This window comes from Protopterus annectens, chromosome 12.part0 (assembly GCF_019279795.1).
Source record: "Protopterus annectens isolate FY-2018-M chromosome 12.part0, PAN1.0, whole genome shotgun sequence".
NCBI lineage: Eukaryota > Metazoa > Chordata > Ceratodontiformes > Protopteridae > Protopterus > Protopterus annectens.
In genome coordinates this window covers 504,580,722-504,600,174 of record NC_056746.1, presented here as the reverse complement: position 1 = coordinate 504,600,174, position 19,453 = coordinate 504,580,722, and the positions used below count along the sequence as shown (strand labels likewise).

Genomic DNA, 19,453 nt, shown 5'->3' with positions numbered 1-19,453 from the left:
ATGGGGGGACAAAGGACCAAAAATAGGGACATATTTTAAATATTGCTCATATAAACTTAGAAAGTTGCTAGAATGACAGGTTTTGTGTTAGCATGCATTTTCTGAATGATATTAACTCTGAAACTCAATTGTATGTCAATATGTAGTGAATTCAATCCTTGGAGATTTGCCAGAAAAACACAAATTTTATGAGAAACAGACTAAAAATATGAGGCAAAAATCTGGGCATTCTGTGAAAATCTGTACAGTTAAGAGGTATGCTGTCTTGTCATCTCCAGTCCCTGTCTTTTCTGTGTCATCTAACTTGCCATCATTTGCCTAGTTTGGTTCCCAAAATACTTTCCTTATGCCCTACATTCTCTGAAAACCCCCACATTCTCATCCACCATAACTGTCACATCACTAAACCCTTGAACACCTTATCCATGTTTCTCCTGCTCTCTTCATCATGTCTCATTTTACTACTCCTGTAGTGATATCTCTTTCTAACACTTTTAAGCCTACTTGTGTTTCTACCTATCTGACCTTCTATTCAGTTTGCCCCTCTTGTACTTACCTATATGCCCTGCTCCCCCTCTTAATCCTCCTCTTTCTTCCCTTGGTGCTGCTCAGGAGAGTGGCCCTAGCCTAATCTGCTGTTCTTTATGCTCTAATATGGTGGCCTATGTAAATCTACATCTGCATGAAAGCTGTTAGCACTCTATCTTCTTGTTCTTTGTGAGAATTTAGAAGTATTGATAATAAGCTGCACTGAAAAGAAAGCTGTTTTGTTCTGCTTTCAGCCAGATCCAGTTGCTATTTGTACTGCCATCTTCGGTCCTATTCCCATCCTATCCTACCATGCTGTATTTCTGTTTCTAAGCTATTTAAACCACTCCTGCCCTGCAATTCTTTCCTGATAAGTTAAATCCTTCTGGTGGCATGTCGGTCTCTTCTGTTACATGCTGCTGCCTGATCTTCTGAAAGTAGTTAGAACTGCTGGTAGGTACAACTGAAAAGGTATAGTTTTATTCTACTAGCCTTATTCTTTGCATGGTCCTACCACTGTTCTGTGTGCCTTCACCGTAGTGATTTCTACTCTTTTACTGTATGCACTTTGCTATTCATGTGCACAAAGAAAAGACAAAAAGCACCAGGGTGACATATGCAAACCAAGGAGAATTCATTAATATCTTTTGCATGTGCCAAAATGATCAACTTGAAATTGTTTTAAAAAAGGAATGCCATTGCTGTAATGTCAATCCTAGTGAATATTATACAGTATTATGCATTGGACTTCCAGTTAATGTTAAATGAATCATTGTATTTTGAATTTCATCACTTTTAATAACATACTCCGGTAATTATTTTAACATGCTTTATGCTTTATTGCTTATAAATACTCAGCTTATGTTATCTCATTATAAGAGCAAGGCACAATTTATTAGAATGAATTTATTTGTATACAGTGCTAAATATGGTCAAGAAAATACACCATTAAAATATATTTGGGCTGAAGTGCTACTTACTCTGCCAAGTCAGAGAGCTAGTGTAAGGAAAAAATGGCACACTGGACAGCACATTCAATGAGTGCCTCCTTCCACCACTGTCTATAATTATCTCAAATCACTTCATGACAGGTAGGAAATGTACAACTTTTTTTTAAGGTAACAGCAAGATGCTGCATTTAATATCTTGACAACTTGCAAGCTGTTCATTAAGTGATTATACTCACTTATAGACAACTTGTAAACTAAGTGTCAAACTGTTCTTTATTTTTTAAAGCTTGACAACTTGAGAACTTCATTTGAACTAAATAATAGATCAGTTTGACAGTTATGTTGTAATCTATCTATACTTATTGGCAATCGTTTTTTTTTTCTTGAGGTTCAATGTTGTATACAAGTTGGCCCCCAAGGCAGATCCCACATTCAACACACTCTTCCTAAAGCACTACCAAGTCAATCATTTTGATGCCTGTAACTCCAAATGCCTGAGTCATTTGCATGTTTTAATGACAACCAGATGTTCTCACAGAAGCTGATTGAATTGATTTAGTTATATGGTCCATTCAGTGATCAATTCCTGGCTCCAAAGTTTTCCTGAGCATGAATGAAATGCAGCTACTACAGGGGTGGGACTGGTTGTTGCATAATTTGCATGCAAAGGCCACTCCCAACACCAAGGCTGAGAATGTCAGATCTTTCAACCAAGTTTCTTCAGCAGACAACTTTAATCCTTCAATAATATTTTCAGAATAAAAGTATTTTTTATGAGAGGTAGTTGAATAAGATAATAAATTCCTTTCCAACCCCTTGACAAGCATTATCTGCCTTTTCCTGAAATGGCAGCAGGACTGCACATAGTATTTTTGCTACAACCCACCAACTTAGAGTTGTTGGTTTACCCTCTGTACTTCTGGAATCTGTTTCTATCTTGATGCATCCCATCATCTAGCTGGCTTTCTACATGGTCTTCTCATTTTGGCCTTGACAGTTCATTTCTGCAGTGACTCGGACTCCCAGTTTCGTTAGACTGGTGATGAATAGTTTGTCATCCCCAGCTGGTCCTTCTAGGATTTATGGTTCATAGGTGTAATACCTTGCACTTTCCAGCACTAAATCTCAGCTACCACTTCTCAGTCTGTTCTACTACTTTGCTGAGGTGCTTTTCTAGGTTCTTTGACTATCTAATGTAATTCTTCCAGTTTTAGTGTCACCTGTGAGTAAGCTGACTATGACATCAGTAATTCTGGTGATATCCAACCTGAATATCGCAAAGAGTGGAGAAATCAAGACTGACCTCTGTGAGACCATTGGAGTGTGCTGACAATGTCGCTACTACAGTTATAACCTTGTACTATTATCCATTCCTCTTAGGTGATTGCTTCCTTAGTTAAAAGGTTTTGATATCCTGCCTCTTTCTCTGTTTTCTACTGGTTTAATTTCTCTAAGTCTTTTGGATTTCTAATACTATGACAGGAATGGACCCCATTCCTATGTCTGGGTATGATTAAAGTCCATGAAATTAATATTGTATCAGTTTTAGTTGGTAGCCAAAAGTACTCTTTGCAGCACCTGCAATGTGCCCATATTAAGCCCTTCTGTAATTCATCCAGTTACATGAATTTGTAGCATATCTAAGTTTGTTTGTTTGTTTGTGTCTTTCGGCTTTTCCCGGTTAGGGGTCGCCACAGCGGAACTCCGGTCCGCTAATGATTGGCAGTTGATTTTTACATACTGGCTTGCCAGGCCTGACGCACAACCTTCAACGAAGGTACCCCCATTCACGCATGTCTCCACGCAGAAGATGCTCTAGCTGAGAATCGAACCAGACAGCGTCTTACTGTGAGGCGACAACGCTACCACAGCACCACCACCGCGGTTTGTAGCATATCTAAGTGTGACTGTAAATTCTTTTTTATTAGACCTGTTCCTCCAACTAGTATCGGAATTGTCTGAGTATCTTTCTACCACATTGCTGTCATTTCTGCCTGCGAATTCTGGTATTTTAAGAATTTGTGCCTCTCTGTATGTAAGACACTACAGTCACTGGGTGTAACAATTTCTGTTATTAATGCTGCTTTTGTCTTTCGTCATGGACTACTGTGTCTGGTTTTCTGGCATCTATTTTTTAAGCTGCTGCTAATGGGTGATTCCATGTGGTATTGACTTCATAATTTTCTGCAATGCTTTGTGTTTCATGTTTCCAATACTTCTCAACTACTTCAATATTGTATTGTTTACACAATTCCCAGTACAACAGTCTTGCCACCTTATTGTGCCTTTCAGTATACAAGCCTTCCACATAGGTTCATAGGTGTTTAGTAGATAGGTTCATAGGTTAATAGGTGGTTACTAGGCTAACGAACACAAGGGCCTTTTTAAGCCTAGTCATGCATCCCAAATCTCTGACAAGTTCTGATACCCTTGGTAAGTGTAAGCATGGGCCTGGGAGATGAACCACTTACAGGTGGATCACACCCAGCAACTAGATGTGCGAATGTTTTCAGTTCTTTTTTACAGAACCTGCATTTGTCTGTTTCTCCCACATGTTCACTGGACTTTCTAAACCAACGTGTGCATTGTCCACTATCCTAGGCCACCATTATTAACCTTTCATCTTTTGTTTTTAGTTAACGTCTCTTTAACCATTCCTGCATGAAATCCTAATGAACATGAGGTTGTTCCAGGAGATCTCTGTACTTGCCACAATATTTATGCCTTTTCCACATTCCTTTCCTTCTCAGCTGATACCTCTCCTTATATTCTCACTTTTGTTTTGTTTTCTTGGCACATTCAGTTACTGGCTGATATTTATCTACTTCTGGTTTTATTTCCATTCTTGCTTGACACCAATATGCATCTGCTAAATTAAGCAAAGAAGTCATCTTAGACTTATTCTCCTAATGTTTTTAAAATGTCACTATGTTTGGGTCTGATGACATCAGCATACATGTATATAGCCCCACAATTGCAGATCTGTACATGTAATCAATTTCAAGGAGGCCCATGCCTCCTTCAGAACAAGGAATAACAGTCTTGGTTTACATTGATTTTTATATATCATTTGATAAGTGAGAAGCATTTTTCTTGTTTTCCTGTCCAACTGATTCAGTGCATTTGGGGCCAGTCAGTCAACCCAAAACTGTAAGTTAGAACAGGAAGAGCAAATTGGTTATAGCGCAGACTTTATTCCTAGAAGTCAAGGCTGTTGTCAGTATTAGTTTTAGTCTTCTGAAGAATTCCTTACTGAGTTGTATTCATATTTGTTCATGTTTTATTGCCAGTCCTTCATCAATTTCAAATATTTATACACTCACTTCTGCTCAAGTTCCTTTATATCACATTCTTGTCCCAGATTGATATTTTCTTGGTACTGCAACTTTCATAGATTCATATGTTCATAGGTGTGTACTAGGCTAATGGCCATGGACCCTTTACAAGTCTAGCCCATAGGATTACCCTGGCATCGTGCCACCTGACCTTAGTTCTCAGTGCCTCTGTCGAGTAAAGCCACTGGAGTGATCCCTGGGGTGAATTTTCTATTTACCATCCACTCATCAAGATTTCTCTTGAAGAGGACCAGTGAGGTGCTCTCCTTGACATGTATGGGAAGTCTGTTCCATAGCATGGGCAGTCTCTGGGTTATGAACCTGTCCCTCCAGCATATTCTGTTGATTATGGTAATGAGGTTGAGGCCTCTGGAACGTGTGGTTCGGAGGGATTGGGATTTCTTTATATGTAGCATTTCTAACAGAGCTGGGTCAGACATGGCTTTGTAAGTCAACCTTTAAACATTGTTTTTGCGCACTTACCAAGACCAAATGGCATTCTTATACCTTCTGAGAAAATTTTAACCACTTGCGGACTAGTAATCTCCTATGAACCTATAAGATGAGGAGGTTAATAAAAAAGAGGAGTGCAACAACAGTAAGAGTGCGGGGGGAGGGCAAGTGCCGGTTTTGAGATATATATTTGTGATATAATCAGAATATAGATAGCAAAGGAACAGTAACTGCAACTGTTAATGGGCAGAGTAAAGTGGTATTAGCATAAAATGAATGTAATATAAGAACTAGCTGGTGATATACATCAGGATTAATAAGAAGACTACACGTGCGTGTGCCTCTTTAGTAATCAGAACTGAAATTATTAGCAGGGATGTAGGTGTCTGTGTTTGTGTTTAATATGAACCTTGAGACCCACGTGGCTGAAGAGGTTTCTTGACCAGTCAGTCCACTTACATTGTTAAGCAAAAAAACAAGTAAAATTAAATAAATAAAAGTCTCATCCTTCCTTGCTGTCAGAACTTGTACATTTTACAAAGGTGTAGGTACACAGAGTTAAAATGTCTAGCTATTATAAGGCATGGGATAGGCATGAATTGGTCACTGTTAGTGCAAGACTGTCATACTCTAAGACAAGAGTTAGTCATGAAATGGTCGCCATTACTGTAAAATTGTCATTTTTGCTGGCATTCATTACATGACAAAATGTTTACAGTGGACTTTTCCAAAAGATTCTCATTAGCAGAGTGTTAGATATTACATGGTCAATAATCATACATATGATTACAATGTCATTATATACACACATTTCCATGCATACTTTTATTACATTTATGCTGATTTATTTATTTTCTGTAAGGATCCAGTTCTTCCAGCATTTGAAGGAGATGATTTAAAGAGACTTGCTGAAGAAATAGATAAAGCAAGACATTTCCTAAGACAAGCTCGATCTTTTAGGTATAGTATATCACATCATTATATTTTTTTTAAATAAAAAAGTGGCCTAGTGCAATTAACTACTTTACATATGTCATTTCTGTTACATTCAGAAAGGTTTTTGTTAAAACAGAATTTTTTGCACCACATTGTAAAACCAAGATGGTATTGATTACAAGGGAATTTTTCTTGAATCATTCATGGAAAAGAGTTGTACTGTAATACCAAGTAGCATGTTTTCTGGTTATTTTAATTAATTGCATAAAGGATATTTTTTAATTTGTTTTTTTAGAAGCCCATCCTTTGTAAATTCCCTGGAATATCATGTTTTACTGAGCTATTGCAGTGAAACTTAATTGACTTCCTCTTTTGTGCTCTGCCCATATCTTACAATGATATTGCAGTGAGGCCTGCTCTTATCCTTCACCAGGTTTTGCACATGCACTGTACTAATTACTGTCCTAGAGTGTACCTTCACTATGTCTTTTACAGGCCCGTTTGTGCCCAGCACTGAATCTTACTTGCATGGTCCATGGCCATGGTCTACGTTGAACCATTTTTATAATCCACAGTGAACTCTGTTATTCCTGTGTTCCTAATACTTCCTGTATCCTCTCCCAAGTACTAGTCCTGCTTCTGACCTGCATTATATTTCACTTACTTTCCATCATTGCCTCATTTGTTCGCAATAGGATTACTGCAAAAAACTCTTGCACAGTTCACTGCAGAAACATCGAACTGTTGAGCAGTTTTTTTTTTCTTCAGAAATAGATTCAGGTCAGTTTCACAGGAGTCGGACCACACTGGCGTAACTGCCATCTGGTAGTGTGATGAAGTTATGAATCCACATAGCATATGGATCAAGTTCTGATAAAGGAGTAACCTATGTGGCTTAATCAGAGTGTTTCTGTTTCAAGCAGCTTTGTATTTATAAAGGCCACACGTTTCAGTGAAACAGGAGGCATCAAACACCAAAGAAAAGGAGAAGGAAATATATTTCTCAATAAATGTCTTATATGGCTTAATATTCACAAACAACTTTTCAGCCTAAGTGAGTTTGCCCAACATGTTGCCACTGTATACATCTAGAAGCCTACGGGGATTTTAACTGCTCTTAAGTCAGGAGAATCTAGGAATGGAGTGATATGTACTATACAGTTATATGGAAGTCTAAATTGTAATTGCATGGAAATGTAATGCCTGAGTGAATTTCATTGATTTGTGTAAGACCAAGGAATCTGCTGCTTGACTGGTGGAAAAAACAAATGTTTTGATTGTTGAGCCCTTTGTTGCAAAACCAAACCTGCAGTTGTACTGGCTGAATGTGTGATATCTTAAAAAGATTGGACCAATCAACTGAATTGTCCAGATATTTGCCTCATATTTTTGGTCTGTTCCTCTTAAAATGTGTGGGTTTCTGACAAATCACTGTGGAATTTAGCAGTGCTCTTAGCTGATTGTAAACAATGTTGCCTACACTGAGGCTGAATTCATAGCAAACTTACTGATTGATAAATTTAGCTCTAACCTTACCCCTGTCTTCCTTCCATCTGTCCCTCAAGATATACCTGAAACTGGCTCACCTCCATCTGTCACACAAGATCAAGTCCGAAAAGTGTTATCAAAAGATAAAAAATTCTGCATTGATGGGTCCTGGCATTATCAATGGATATATCTTAAATAGCCAGAACCATGATTTAGTCACATCTCTAACAACACTGTTCAATATCAGCCTCCATACAGGTTTTGTGCCAAGCAAATGGAGAACAGATACAGTCATCCTGCATAAGGGAGGACCTTCCACAGACCCAGGTATCACAGAACTAAGTCTGACCAGCCTCATATGCAAAACCATTTAAAGACTTTTCATGGAATTAATCAATCAGGACGTAGGGAACCTCCAAACACTGTACTTGTCTCAGTTTGCGGTAATGAAGGGCAGGTCATGCTTACTCAGCCAAGTGGATTCTTTTGAAAAGGTTACCAAAGCATTGAATGAAGGCAAAATGATATACACAGCATACCTCGACCTAGCCAAAACGTTTGACATGATTCCCCATTCAGGCATACTAGAAAAGCTAAATAAACTGGAAATAAACCACTGTGTCACCCACTGGATTGCCAACTGGCTCACAAATGAGACTTAGATAATCAAAATTCAGGAAGTTATCTCCACAAAGAGGCCAGTCACCAGTGGGTTCCCCCAGGGTTCCATGGTTGTACCCGTTCTGTTTGGCATATACTTTTCTGAAGTAAAAGTCAATACCAAAGGTCTCTGGCTGAATAAGTTTTCAGACAACTGCAAGTTAGAAGCAGTAATCTAATCCTGAAATGTAAGAAAGCCCTTCTATATTCCACAGCTTATAAAGAAAGGAATTGTAACTATATCTAGGGATGGCATTGTCCACCTTTACTCAACCCTCATTAAGCCAATCATTGAATATAATGCCCCCTTTGGAATGTATCTGTCCAGACATGCAACAACTGGAATGCCCACAGGCATACCTTACTAAATGGATAAAAGAACTAAACATGTCCTAAATGGAATGACTCAAAGCCTTGTCACTATATTCAGTATCCTACAGACTGCTAAGAGATGACCTGTGTATGGCATACAAGGCATCCATCAACCCATTACTGATGGAACTAATTCACATCAGCTAGTCAAATGGCATCAGGAATACTTGGTCTAGGGATCTAAACCTCTTCTACAACATCAATAGAATGATTTGGAGTGAAGGGTATATCTCACAAAAGATACCACTGCTGTGGAACAGACTTTCCATCCACATAAAACAAAGTTCATCTCTGTCCATTTTCAAGACCAGCTTAGATCTGTGGATGGGAAACAGAAAATTTACCTCAGGACTGCCCCCTGCACTACTAGTGAACAGAGGCAGTTCCTAAATGATTCATCCCATGCATGAGCCCCCTCAAATTATCTATGGTATGATCCCGTTTATTCTCATTATGTGTAATATATGATTATTATCTATGGGATGGATAAGGCCGATCTATAACCAAATGGGATAGCTTATTTCAAGCACAAAAAGGGAAATTGGCTTGGCTTAAAATGGCCCACAAGGGCAGCTAGCCTAGCATTTACCTATGCACTTATGAATGAAGTTAGTAAATAATGAGTCTCAGATTTTGTAGCCTTCAAAAAATGCATGCCGATGCTAAGCTTGTTATTCTAGCAACTTTAAGTATATAAGAGCTGTCCCTGATTTGGGGCCTTTGTCCACATTTATTTTTAGCTTTGTCCAGATTTCTTACACTTATAAATTGAGAGGTATGATTATTTTTTATTTATCTAATCTTGTAAAACTTTGATCAGAGCTTTACAGCAGTGCACCTAGTCTTGTTATATGTAGAGATGGTTTTAAAAAGGGAAACAAAAAGAAGGGGAAAAACGGCAACACACACTGACAACAGGATCTTTTGAAATTTTATTTTTGCCTGACCTTCACTAATCAAGGATGTACCATCTCTTTTGAATATGGGTTTATCTCTGGTAGTGTGATTGAGCTTGAGCTAAATCCTGTTTGCATTATGTTGTTTTTCTAAAGCTGTGATCATTGTAATAATTCTTCGTGCCTTCTCTCTAATATTATTGTTGCACAAAAACAAAGAATGTTTTAAGCTGTGTGAATGTATTTATTCATTATATTTTTAGGGGGCGAGGCATGTCTCAACTGCTTGGAAAGTGAGCTATTGTATAGCTTATGGAAAATACCTCTGGTTTATTATAGTGTAGGATGATGTATTTCATCCCAACATGGGGAAAAGTATATGGAGAGTTCTCCTTCTGTATTATCTACTGGACTACCTAGGGTATTTTCTGCAAGAGTTCATACATTTCCTCATCATCTCATTGTGTGTTCAAGCTAGTTTGTCTTGGTGGACAGTAATGCATGGGATGTGGATGAATTTGTCACACTTGCCACAGTATTTTTTCAGTATTATATAAAAGTTTGGACTTCGCTTTGATTGATCTGTGAAGAGGGTCACTGTCAGATTAAACAATAATGTTTGGATTACATACCTTATGCCTGTCTTGTAGCCAGAATTTGTAAAAGTAATGACACCCTACTTGTGAGGAACTAAGGCAGGTCTTGAACTTGCCAGATACTGAGATGTAGGATGGTGTAAGACTCCCTTCTGTTTCCTACATTGTTTAATGTTCCCCTCAGTTCTTGTTACTGTTTTGTTTGCCGCATGGGTCTGTTGCACTAGAGAGATTTTTTTTTTCTGTGTAGTAGTCACCTTTTTATTTTCTTACTAAAACTGTAATAACTTTTTTAATTTCATTTTTTTCAGCAATGCTTACAATTACTGGTTTCCTTTCAGTGCTGATGAGTATTTCTGGTGTAACAGCTCAATCCATAAATAAATGTGTCTGTGGTAAGACAAAAGCTTCAAAAAGCTTCAAAAAACCTCCATACACAGTGTACTCTTTGCCTCAGACACAATGTGAGTAAATATGAGATGTAATGTTGTCGATCTCATCTTTATTCTCACTTGTGGGTCAGATCCAATGCGTCGGATGCATCTCGGCCATTTCTCCAGCTCGAAGTCTTCAGCAAAGCTCATGGGCCTCATTCTTTACCCATAATGCAATCCTGTAATTACCTCAGATCTCATTTGTCACGCAGTGAAGAGGTTGAACAGCATAGCTCTGGGCTAAGTACTTGTTTTTGTCTAGATTATTTAGTATAATATTATCTTTTTCCTTTCTTTTACTTCTACAAATAGCTAAATTAGTTTCCGATTTACTTCTTTACCCAGCTCTTTCCTTTATTTCACATCCATTTTAATTAAAGCGCATCTAAGGAACAGACATTTTTTAGTAAGAGGACATTCCTTTCTTCTGTCTTTTTCTTCTTCTTTCTTTCATATGTAAAAAAAAAAGTAAGTTGTAGTAGTATATCTTTATATTTTTATATACTTACCTTTGTTTACATTCTAAAATTAGAGTTCTAATTTTGTTTGTGTGTGTGTGTGTGTGTGTGTGTGTGTGTGTGTGTGTGTGTGTGTGTGTGTGTGTGAAGTCCGTTTAAGTTAGAGGATTTGCTGTGCGAGATCGGGAGTGACTGTTTGTTTTTGTCTTACCCTCCCTCTTCCTTAGTCATGTCGCAGAAACAGGACGTAAACCCTTGGGCTTCAAAAAATGTGAAAAACTCAGTAAGAAGATGCCCCTTAGCGATTCACATATCTTATGTGTGTATTGTTTGGGACCTCTTATCTGCAAGAGTCTTGTTCCATTTGCTGCAATTTCAACCCGCAGGCATTAATGGAACATAAAAATAAACTTATTTTAAAAGGCCTTTTGAAGTCGCCTTTCTGTGAGGCTCTATCTCCCGAATCTTCTGACAAACCTACCAAAAGACCTTCATCAGAGCCAAGATCCTCATTGGAGCCGAAGCAGAAGACTCCAAAGTTAACAGATCCAAAGACTCCATTGGAGCAGACATCTCCTCCTGGTTCCAAAACTCCCTCGGAGCAGGGAATTTCATTGGCACCAACTGCTACAATGGAGCATAGACATAGGAGCCAATCTCCGTCTTTTGAAAAGGTGTCTTCTCGGCTCCCTTCTCCACTACTAGCTAGATCAAGGTCACCTATCCTGTCCACTAGGTCTACCAGGAGTTTATCTGATGAAGATCTGGATAGGATTGTAGAGAGACTTTTGAAGACACCTGCTTTGGCCAAACTACTGTTAGATCAGAGTCCAAAGGAATCAGGTCAGACTCAACCCCCCTCTTCTGTTGCAGTTCCTGCTCTGATTAGTCTCCCTGCTTCAAAGCCAGAAGATTCCAATATCCAGGTTATGTCTGTATCAGTTCCAGAACCCATACCTTCCTCAGATCCGATATCTGCCCTGAGTGTCTCTATGCCTTCGGAAAAGGAGACCTCTAGGAGTCGACACTACCCTGTTGGGCTCGCAAAGACCTTTCAGATCTCATCAGATCTGACTATGCCTCTGGGGGCATCTGCACAGGTGAGTTTGTCTCCTACCTCTGCTTCAGAGCTGCTCTGTTCTGCTCCAGAAATTCCTTCAGCTCCGACAACTTGTTTGTCGGATCTTGGGAGTTCTTCAGATTAGGGAGGGACTGCCTTTGAGGCAATGAGGAGGGCTTTGACTACTTTGCAGTCTGAGACACGATCTACTTTGGGTCTTCCTCCCTCTTCAGTCAGGATGTCTTTGTCTTCTCACCTGCCCTCTCCACAGGTCTGCAGAGACATTAGGCCTCAGGATGTACCTCAGGGTACTGCTCCCTCGTCCGAAACCTCTCCAGAGTATCCCACTGAACAGGTCCCTCAGAAGAGGACATGCAAGAAGAAGTATCTTGACTTGCTGGAGGAGTCTATCACGTCTGACGCCAACCTTAATGAAGCAGAAGGGTCCCCATGATCACCTCCTGAAGATGTCTCTTTTGGAGACATCCTAGAAATCCTAATACAGAGAGGTGATTGGCAGTCTTCTACCCCCTTCAGCTGAGGAGTTGGTCTTCCTGAAGGCCTTTGCGCATCTCCCATCAACTTCTTGGGTGACTCCTCCTTTCAACAATCTTGTGGAATTAATCTCACAAAAGGCTTGTGAGACCTCAGACACCATAGACCCTACTCTTAGGAGGCCAAATAAGTATATTACTGCCTGAAAAGAAAAACGTTTTTAATAAAGTGTGTAGGGGTTGATGCCATGGTCACGGTAGCGGCTACTAAGAAGGAACTCTCTGAAACAAGTGCCTCTATCTATCCTCCTAATAAGGACTCTAGGACTGTGGATAAGTGTGAGAAGTGTGTCTTCTCATCAGCAACCCTTGCCCTGTGGTCTCTGAGTAATCTCACCCACGTCACTAGACTGCAGAGGGACCTGATTAAAGAATTATCAGACTCCCTCCTAGGGGCCGTAGCTAATGCGGTGGCAGATAAAATCAATCCTCAGCTTGCCACCTTGAATACAGTTGTCAACTCTTCCATGAGGCTCATTTCTTATGTAGCAGATGGAATGAGTAGGGCAGCAGGCTCAAGTATCTCTCTTAGGAGCAGGCCAGGATGCACCTTTGCAATTTTGTGGAGGCCTTCAAGTCTTTCTTCATTAACACCCCTTTTGACGTCTCCTCCCTTTTTGGGCCAAAATTGAAGGAAACGCTCACCAGGTGTGAACAAGAGGGCAAGACCTTGTCTGCTGTTGGACTGCGTATTTCTGCTCCTACTAGACCTTTCCCAAGGGGGTCAAAAAGGTAGTGGGAGAATGTGGTTCAGAAAATCTCAAAGGTCTTAACAGGACACATAAGGTAAAGGTTCCCCCACAGGCAGAGAGGGGAACAATAATGGAAGATGCCGCCCTTGTGGCAGAGGAGGCCCGCAAAATCAGGGCTCCAGAGAATCTTTCTTTGGGAGACCCTTCCAACGATCCTGAAGGAGTGCTCACTTGCTTGCCTCTGGAGGCAGTCAGGGGTCGATTTTCTCTGCACCAAAAAACCTGGCTAAAGATAAATGACAAAGGGGTGCAGGACATAATATCCAGAGGGTATATCATTCCCTTCTCTTTTCCTATCTCCATAAACAAAGCAGTTCCAGATATTCCAGCCAGTCAAAAGGGACAAGCAACAATAGAAATCCAAAAGTTGCTAAGAAAGAGAGCCATGCAAGAAGTCCCAGCAGACAAGAAAGGATCCAGAACTTACTCAAGATTCTTTTTAGTTCCGAAGAGGACAGGGGACTGGAGGCCCATTTTGGATCTCAGCAATCTAAAAAAAATCGGTAAAAAGATCAAGTTCCAGATGGTGACACTGTAGTCGATACTTCCATTCCTGGAAAAAGTCAATTGAATGTGGTCTATAGACCTTTAGGATGCATACTACCATATTTGAATGGACAGACAGTCCAGGAGGTTCTTGCACTTCCGACTAGGAGCCAGTCACTTCCAGTTTCGAGCTCTGCCCTTTGGTCTCACTACAGTCCCCAGTGTTCTCCAAATGTATGGCAGTAGTAGCGACTCACCTCAGACGCAAAGGATTCCACATGTTTCCATACCTGGACGACTGGCTCTTAACCACCCTGACCAGGCATGATTTACTCCAATCAAGGAATTATGTCCTTCAACTCTGCTCCTCTCTAGGCATTACTGTGAATTACGAAAAATCTGGGCTAGAGCCATCTCAAAGTTTAGTGTTCATAGAAGCAGAGATAAACACTACCACTCAAATAGCAAGACTTCCACAGGACAGAGTAGATAATCTCCACCATTTTGTCAGAATCTTCATAAAGAAGTCAAAAGCCACCATAAAACTAGCTCTCCAGGTCCTAGGGAAAATGGCTGCCTCGATCATACTAATTCCTCTAGCTTGCCTTCACATGAGGGGTTCGCCAGTGGTTGCTTTTTGCACAATGGTTATTCTTGGAATTTCCAGTGTCCCACAAGATTATGATAGCCATTGCCTGCAGAAAAGATCTCCAATGGTGGAGTCATTCAACTTTAGTGCCTCAGGGCCATCCTTTCATTCCTCCTCAACCTCTGGCCATGGTGACCATGGACGCTTTCCAAATGGGGGGTGCAATTTCTTGGGCAGACAGTTCAAGGCATCTGGCAAGAACACTAGGCTCATCTGCATATAAATGTCATAGAGATGAAGGTGGTGCTTTTAGCATTGCAAGCATTCCAGGACTCTCTTCCTCTTGGAATGATAAAAATCCAGTCGGACACTATGTCTGTAGTGTGGTATATAAACAAACGGGGGGAACCAGATCGTACCCACTTTGCTGAGAAGCTCTCAGGGTCTGAAATTGGGCAATAGCCTCCAACTGCTTTCTGATAGCAATGCACACCCCGGGAAAATCCAACATCATTGTGGACAAGCTGAGCAGAGCCATTCTATGGCCGCTCAAGTGGTCCCTCAATCAGAAAGTTATGGGCGTGATCCTCTGGAAATGGGGCCAGCCTTGCTGTGACCGCTTTGCATCACCCAACAATGTCAAATGCAGCAACTACTTTGCCCTGCTCCCTCCTATGTAGGAGTCACCAAGGGATGCACTTGTTCACGATTGGCCCCCAGGACTTCTTTACAGTTTTCCCTCCAATTCCACTAATTCCAAAGTTTCTGCAGAAAGACATTATGTTGGAGACAACTATTATCATAATTGCTCCCTAGTGGCCTAGAACAGATCTTTTTACAACACCAGTTGGTAGAGCAGCGGTAGCTACAGTTAAAGTTCAACTAGCTGCAACTTCTAATTTCCATATACATAAAAATGATCATCTTATCATGTCACACAGACTTTGCAAAGCATTTTTGAGGGGCAGTATTATGTTACGACCTCCATATAAGCATCCAACACCCCCTTGGGATCTCAATTCCATCTTATCTCATATTATTTTTCCCCTTTTGAATCTTCAGTTACATGTGACTTAAAATATCTTTCCTGGAAAACTCTCTTTTTGGTGGCTATTACTTCAGACAGAAGAGTATTTGAGTTGCAGGCCTTGTCCACAAAGCCTTCATATCTAGTCTTTCACAAAGACAGTGTCGTTATGTGCTAGCCCATCCTTTCTACCCAAGGTTGTGATGGAGAATACCCTTAACCAATCTATAGACCTTCTAGTTTTCTTTCCCAACTTCCAAAATAAATGAGAGTATTTCTTGCATCTTCTGGATGTTCATAGACAGTTACATTTCTATTTACCTAGAACTTTGGAAATAAGAAAATCAGATCAGCTCTTTGTCTCTTATTCTGATACAGGAAAATGTCAATCAGTTTCAAAAGTAATTTTGTCTAGATGGCTAACATTATGCATAACCTACATTTATAATTCAAACAATAGAGTTCTCCCAAAGGTGGCTAAAGCTCATTCCACTAGATCTGTGGCCAGGCCACATCTGCAGCTTTTCAGGCTAGATTACCACTGGATAATATCTGTGCCATGACTACTTGGGCAAAACCTCATACCTGTATTACTCATTACAAAGTGGATTTGGCCTCCAGGAGTAGAGCCTCCTTTGGTTTAGTGGTTCTGAGGAATATTCTCCCATGAGCCACCCGAGAGTTTAGTTGCTTGAGACATTGTCCCACAAGTGGGAATATAAGGTGAGATTGACAACATCACGTAAAGACGTTATGTTCTTACCATAACGTTCCATGTGTGTTGTCCATCTCGTCCTTTATTCTCACAACCCTCCCTCCTTGCCCCCCTGTCTATACTCCTGGTAGACTGAATAACACAACTGGTATTTAGCAGGACCATACAGACTCAGAGAATATACCTTCTCAGCCTGATACTAATTTATGGTCATATGTATAGGTATAGATATACACTCACATATATATCTAGAAGCTGCTACTATATAAGTTCTTCTTCCATGTGCTACTGGGGCAAACAAGATCTGAGGTAATTATGGGGCTGCCTTATGGGTAAAGAATGAGGCCTATGAGCTTTGCTGAAGACCATGAGCTGGAGAAATGGCCAAGACAGATCTGACTCATCAGATCCAACCCACAAGTGAGAATAAAGGACGAGATGGACAACACACATGGAATATTATGGTAAGAACATAACATCTTTTTTTTAATATTAAATTTAAACAGGCTACCAGAATAAAAATGCAAAAGGCACTAAACTGTTTTTTAACAGAAAAAAAAATGCTTAAAGGTTATGAAAAAGTAATACAAGAAAAATACCTATTAAAAACATCAAAGACAGAGAAAAATCATTCAGAAGAGGGTGAAAGCTGTATCTTTCAGATTCTGGATCTTATCAGCTTTCTAACAATACTGATGAGGCCAGCATAGCTACTTTATCAACTTCCATGTACAGGAAAATGCATACAGTTTATCTGACCTTCAGATCATTTACTTATTTCAGTGCCTCTGAAATACACATTGAAACGTATATTCTTCTGTACTGGCTTAAGTTCAAATGATATATATCCTAAAAATATATTTTGAAGTTCAGAATATAGGTGACACTGGGAATATCTTGTCAGGAAAATCTGTGGTTGTCCTGATTAAAGTCTTTTCATACCAAAAGTGACAGCTCCTCCAAATACTCTGATTTATTGACTGATTGCAAAAACTAACCCAAAAATGCACTTCAGTTTCTAGAATAAAATGTTCAAGATTCAAGAAAATAAAAACAAGAGTCAAGTACTCATCTGCTTCATCCTCTGGTATAAAAAAAAATTATTTTCAGGCCAGAGTATATCTTTGTATGTTCACATTGATCATGAGGAGTCTTCTGGTTCACTTCCACTTGTGTTTAACTTCACTGAGACTGTTAATATCACTGAAGAAAGATACAACAGACCTTTGACAAAGTTTCCAACTCGCTCACTGACAGAACCCACACTGTGAAAGTAGCAGACTCCAAATCCGACTTCAGACCAGTGACAACTGGAGTACCACAGGGTTCAGTCCTGGGTCCTCTCCTGTTTGGTATCTACATTTCTGAAGTACAGGCTAACACAGAAGGTGTTTGGTAATGAAGTTCACAGATGACTGCAAACTAGGAGCCATAATCAAAACTCCTAACGATGTGGACATCCTACAAAAGGGCCTCACTGAGACAGATGCCTGGTGTCAAAGCCATGGCCTCAAGCGCAGTACCAAAAAGTGCATTGTCATTCCCTTTGGTAAAAACTCTGTACCCATGAGCTACCACATAGGTGGTAGTCTTCTTAACACCGAAAGTGTGATAAGAGACCTTGGGACACAGCTGGAAAGTAGTCTCTGCTTTGATAATCACATCGCCGCAGTAGTCAGGAAATCCTTCTACGTGGCACACCTCATCACAAAAAATTTCTCATCCAGGAAAAAAAGAGGTCATTGTTCCCCTCTACTCGTCACTCATTAGACCCATTACAGAGTACAACACCCCTTTTAGTATGTACCTCACAAGACATCTACAACAACTGGAAAGTCCGCAGAAATACCTCACAAAGAGGATTACTGGCCTCAAACAGATGCCCTACACAGACCGTCTCAAAAAAACTCCAGCTTTACTCCATCGCATATCGCCTACTCAGAGGCAATCTCTGCCTAGCATACAAAGCTATATCAAACTCAGAGTTGTTGGACATGCTCTACTTAAAGAAATCCCAATCCCTCTGAGCTACATGCTCTAGGGACCTAAATCTTGTCACCACAATTAACAGAACATGCTGGAGGCATAGATTCCTGTCCCAGAGACTTCCCATACTCTGGAACAAACTACCTATCTATATCAAACAAAGCTCCTCATTAGCACTCTTCAAGAAAAATCTTGATGATTGGATGGGAATAGGAAATTCATCCGGGGGAATCACCTCTGTGGCTCTGCTCGACAGGGGCACAGGAAAATAATTTTCTTGGGTGGCGAAAGCCAGGGTACCTTTTTGGCTAGGCTTATATAGGCCCTATGGCCAATAGCCTAGTACCTACCTATGAACCTATGAAATTATGCTTACAAATGCTTGAAGTTCCGTAGTCTATAGGGAGGGGTTCTTCAGTATTTAATACATTCCAGGATTTCTTGATGCAGCATATACTATTCACCTAGATACTCAGCCACCTCCATGCAGATCTGCTTGTTTAGATATGATAAAGATAGTTTACAGATGTATCTTAATTAAAATCTGATCTGGTAAGTCTATCTCGTCTTCCTCTATTGTCTCTAGAAATATTTCCTTTACAAAAAGAGGGGAAGCTGTTTGAGAGATTTGTAAAAAAAAAAAAATCAAAAGAATATACCTCAGGTACTTAGAAATTAGATCTGCAACTATTTGCCACATATGTCATTTTACCAGAATTTTAAACGTGATGTGGATTCAAACAACTGTGACTCCAAAGAAATGATGACTTATTTTAACTGACTAAAACCTCTGAAAGTGTAGCCCTCCAACACTGTAAAGGCTATTGCAATAATGATAGGAATTGTCATTTGAAAGCATGTGTGGCTAAGGCCAGAAAAATTACCTGAGAATGTGAAGGCTCATATCTTATATGTCTTTTTCACAAGTGGTCTTTTCTTTGAAAACTGTACCACAGACTTTAAGAAATCATTATATACAAAGAAGAAAATTGCTGGATCCTTACCAGAAGATTTATTATCCAGCATGTTTGCCTTTTCATAGGAAGTACCAAGTTAAGGACACCAGATGATAAGATCAGCAGGTCTGAAGGTGTCCAGCATGCTATGGAGGAAAAGCAGAGGACAAATATGAGTAGTGCTAGAGTTTATGCCATGGATGGATTAAAACTGTAAGGAAA

General features: G+C 39.9%; 1 protein-coding gene across 3 annotated transcripts in view; it reads left to right on the top strand.

Moving 5' to 3' along the window:
* Positions 1-19,453, top strand: part of VWA3A (von Willebrand factor A domain containing 3A) — a 2,208,650-nt gene that overhangs the window by 2,096,985 nt on the left and 92,212 nt on the right. For all 3 annotated transcript variants that reach the window (XM_044089639.1, XM_044089638.1, XM_044089640.1), the window contains one exon: positions 6,129-6,226. In XM_044089639.1, the coding sequence (XP_043945574.1) occupies positions 6,129-6,226 (98 nt within the window). The remainder of the gene's footprint in view (positions 1-6,128; positions 6,227-19,453) is intronic.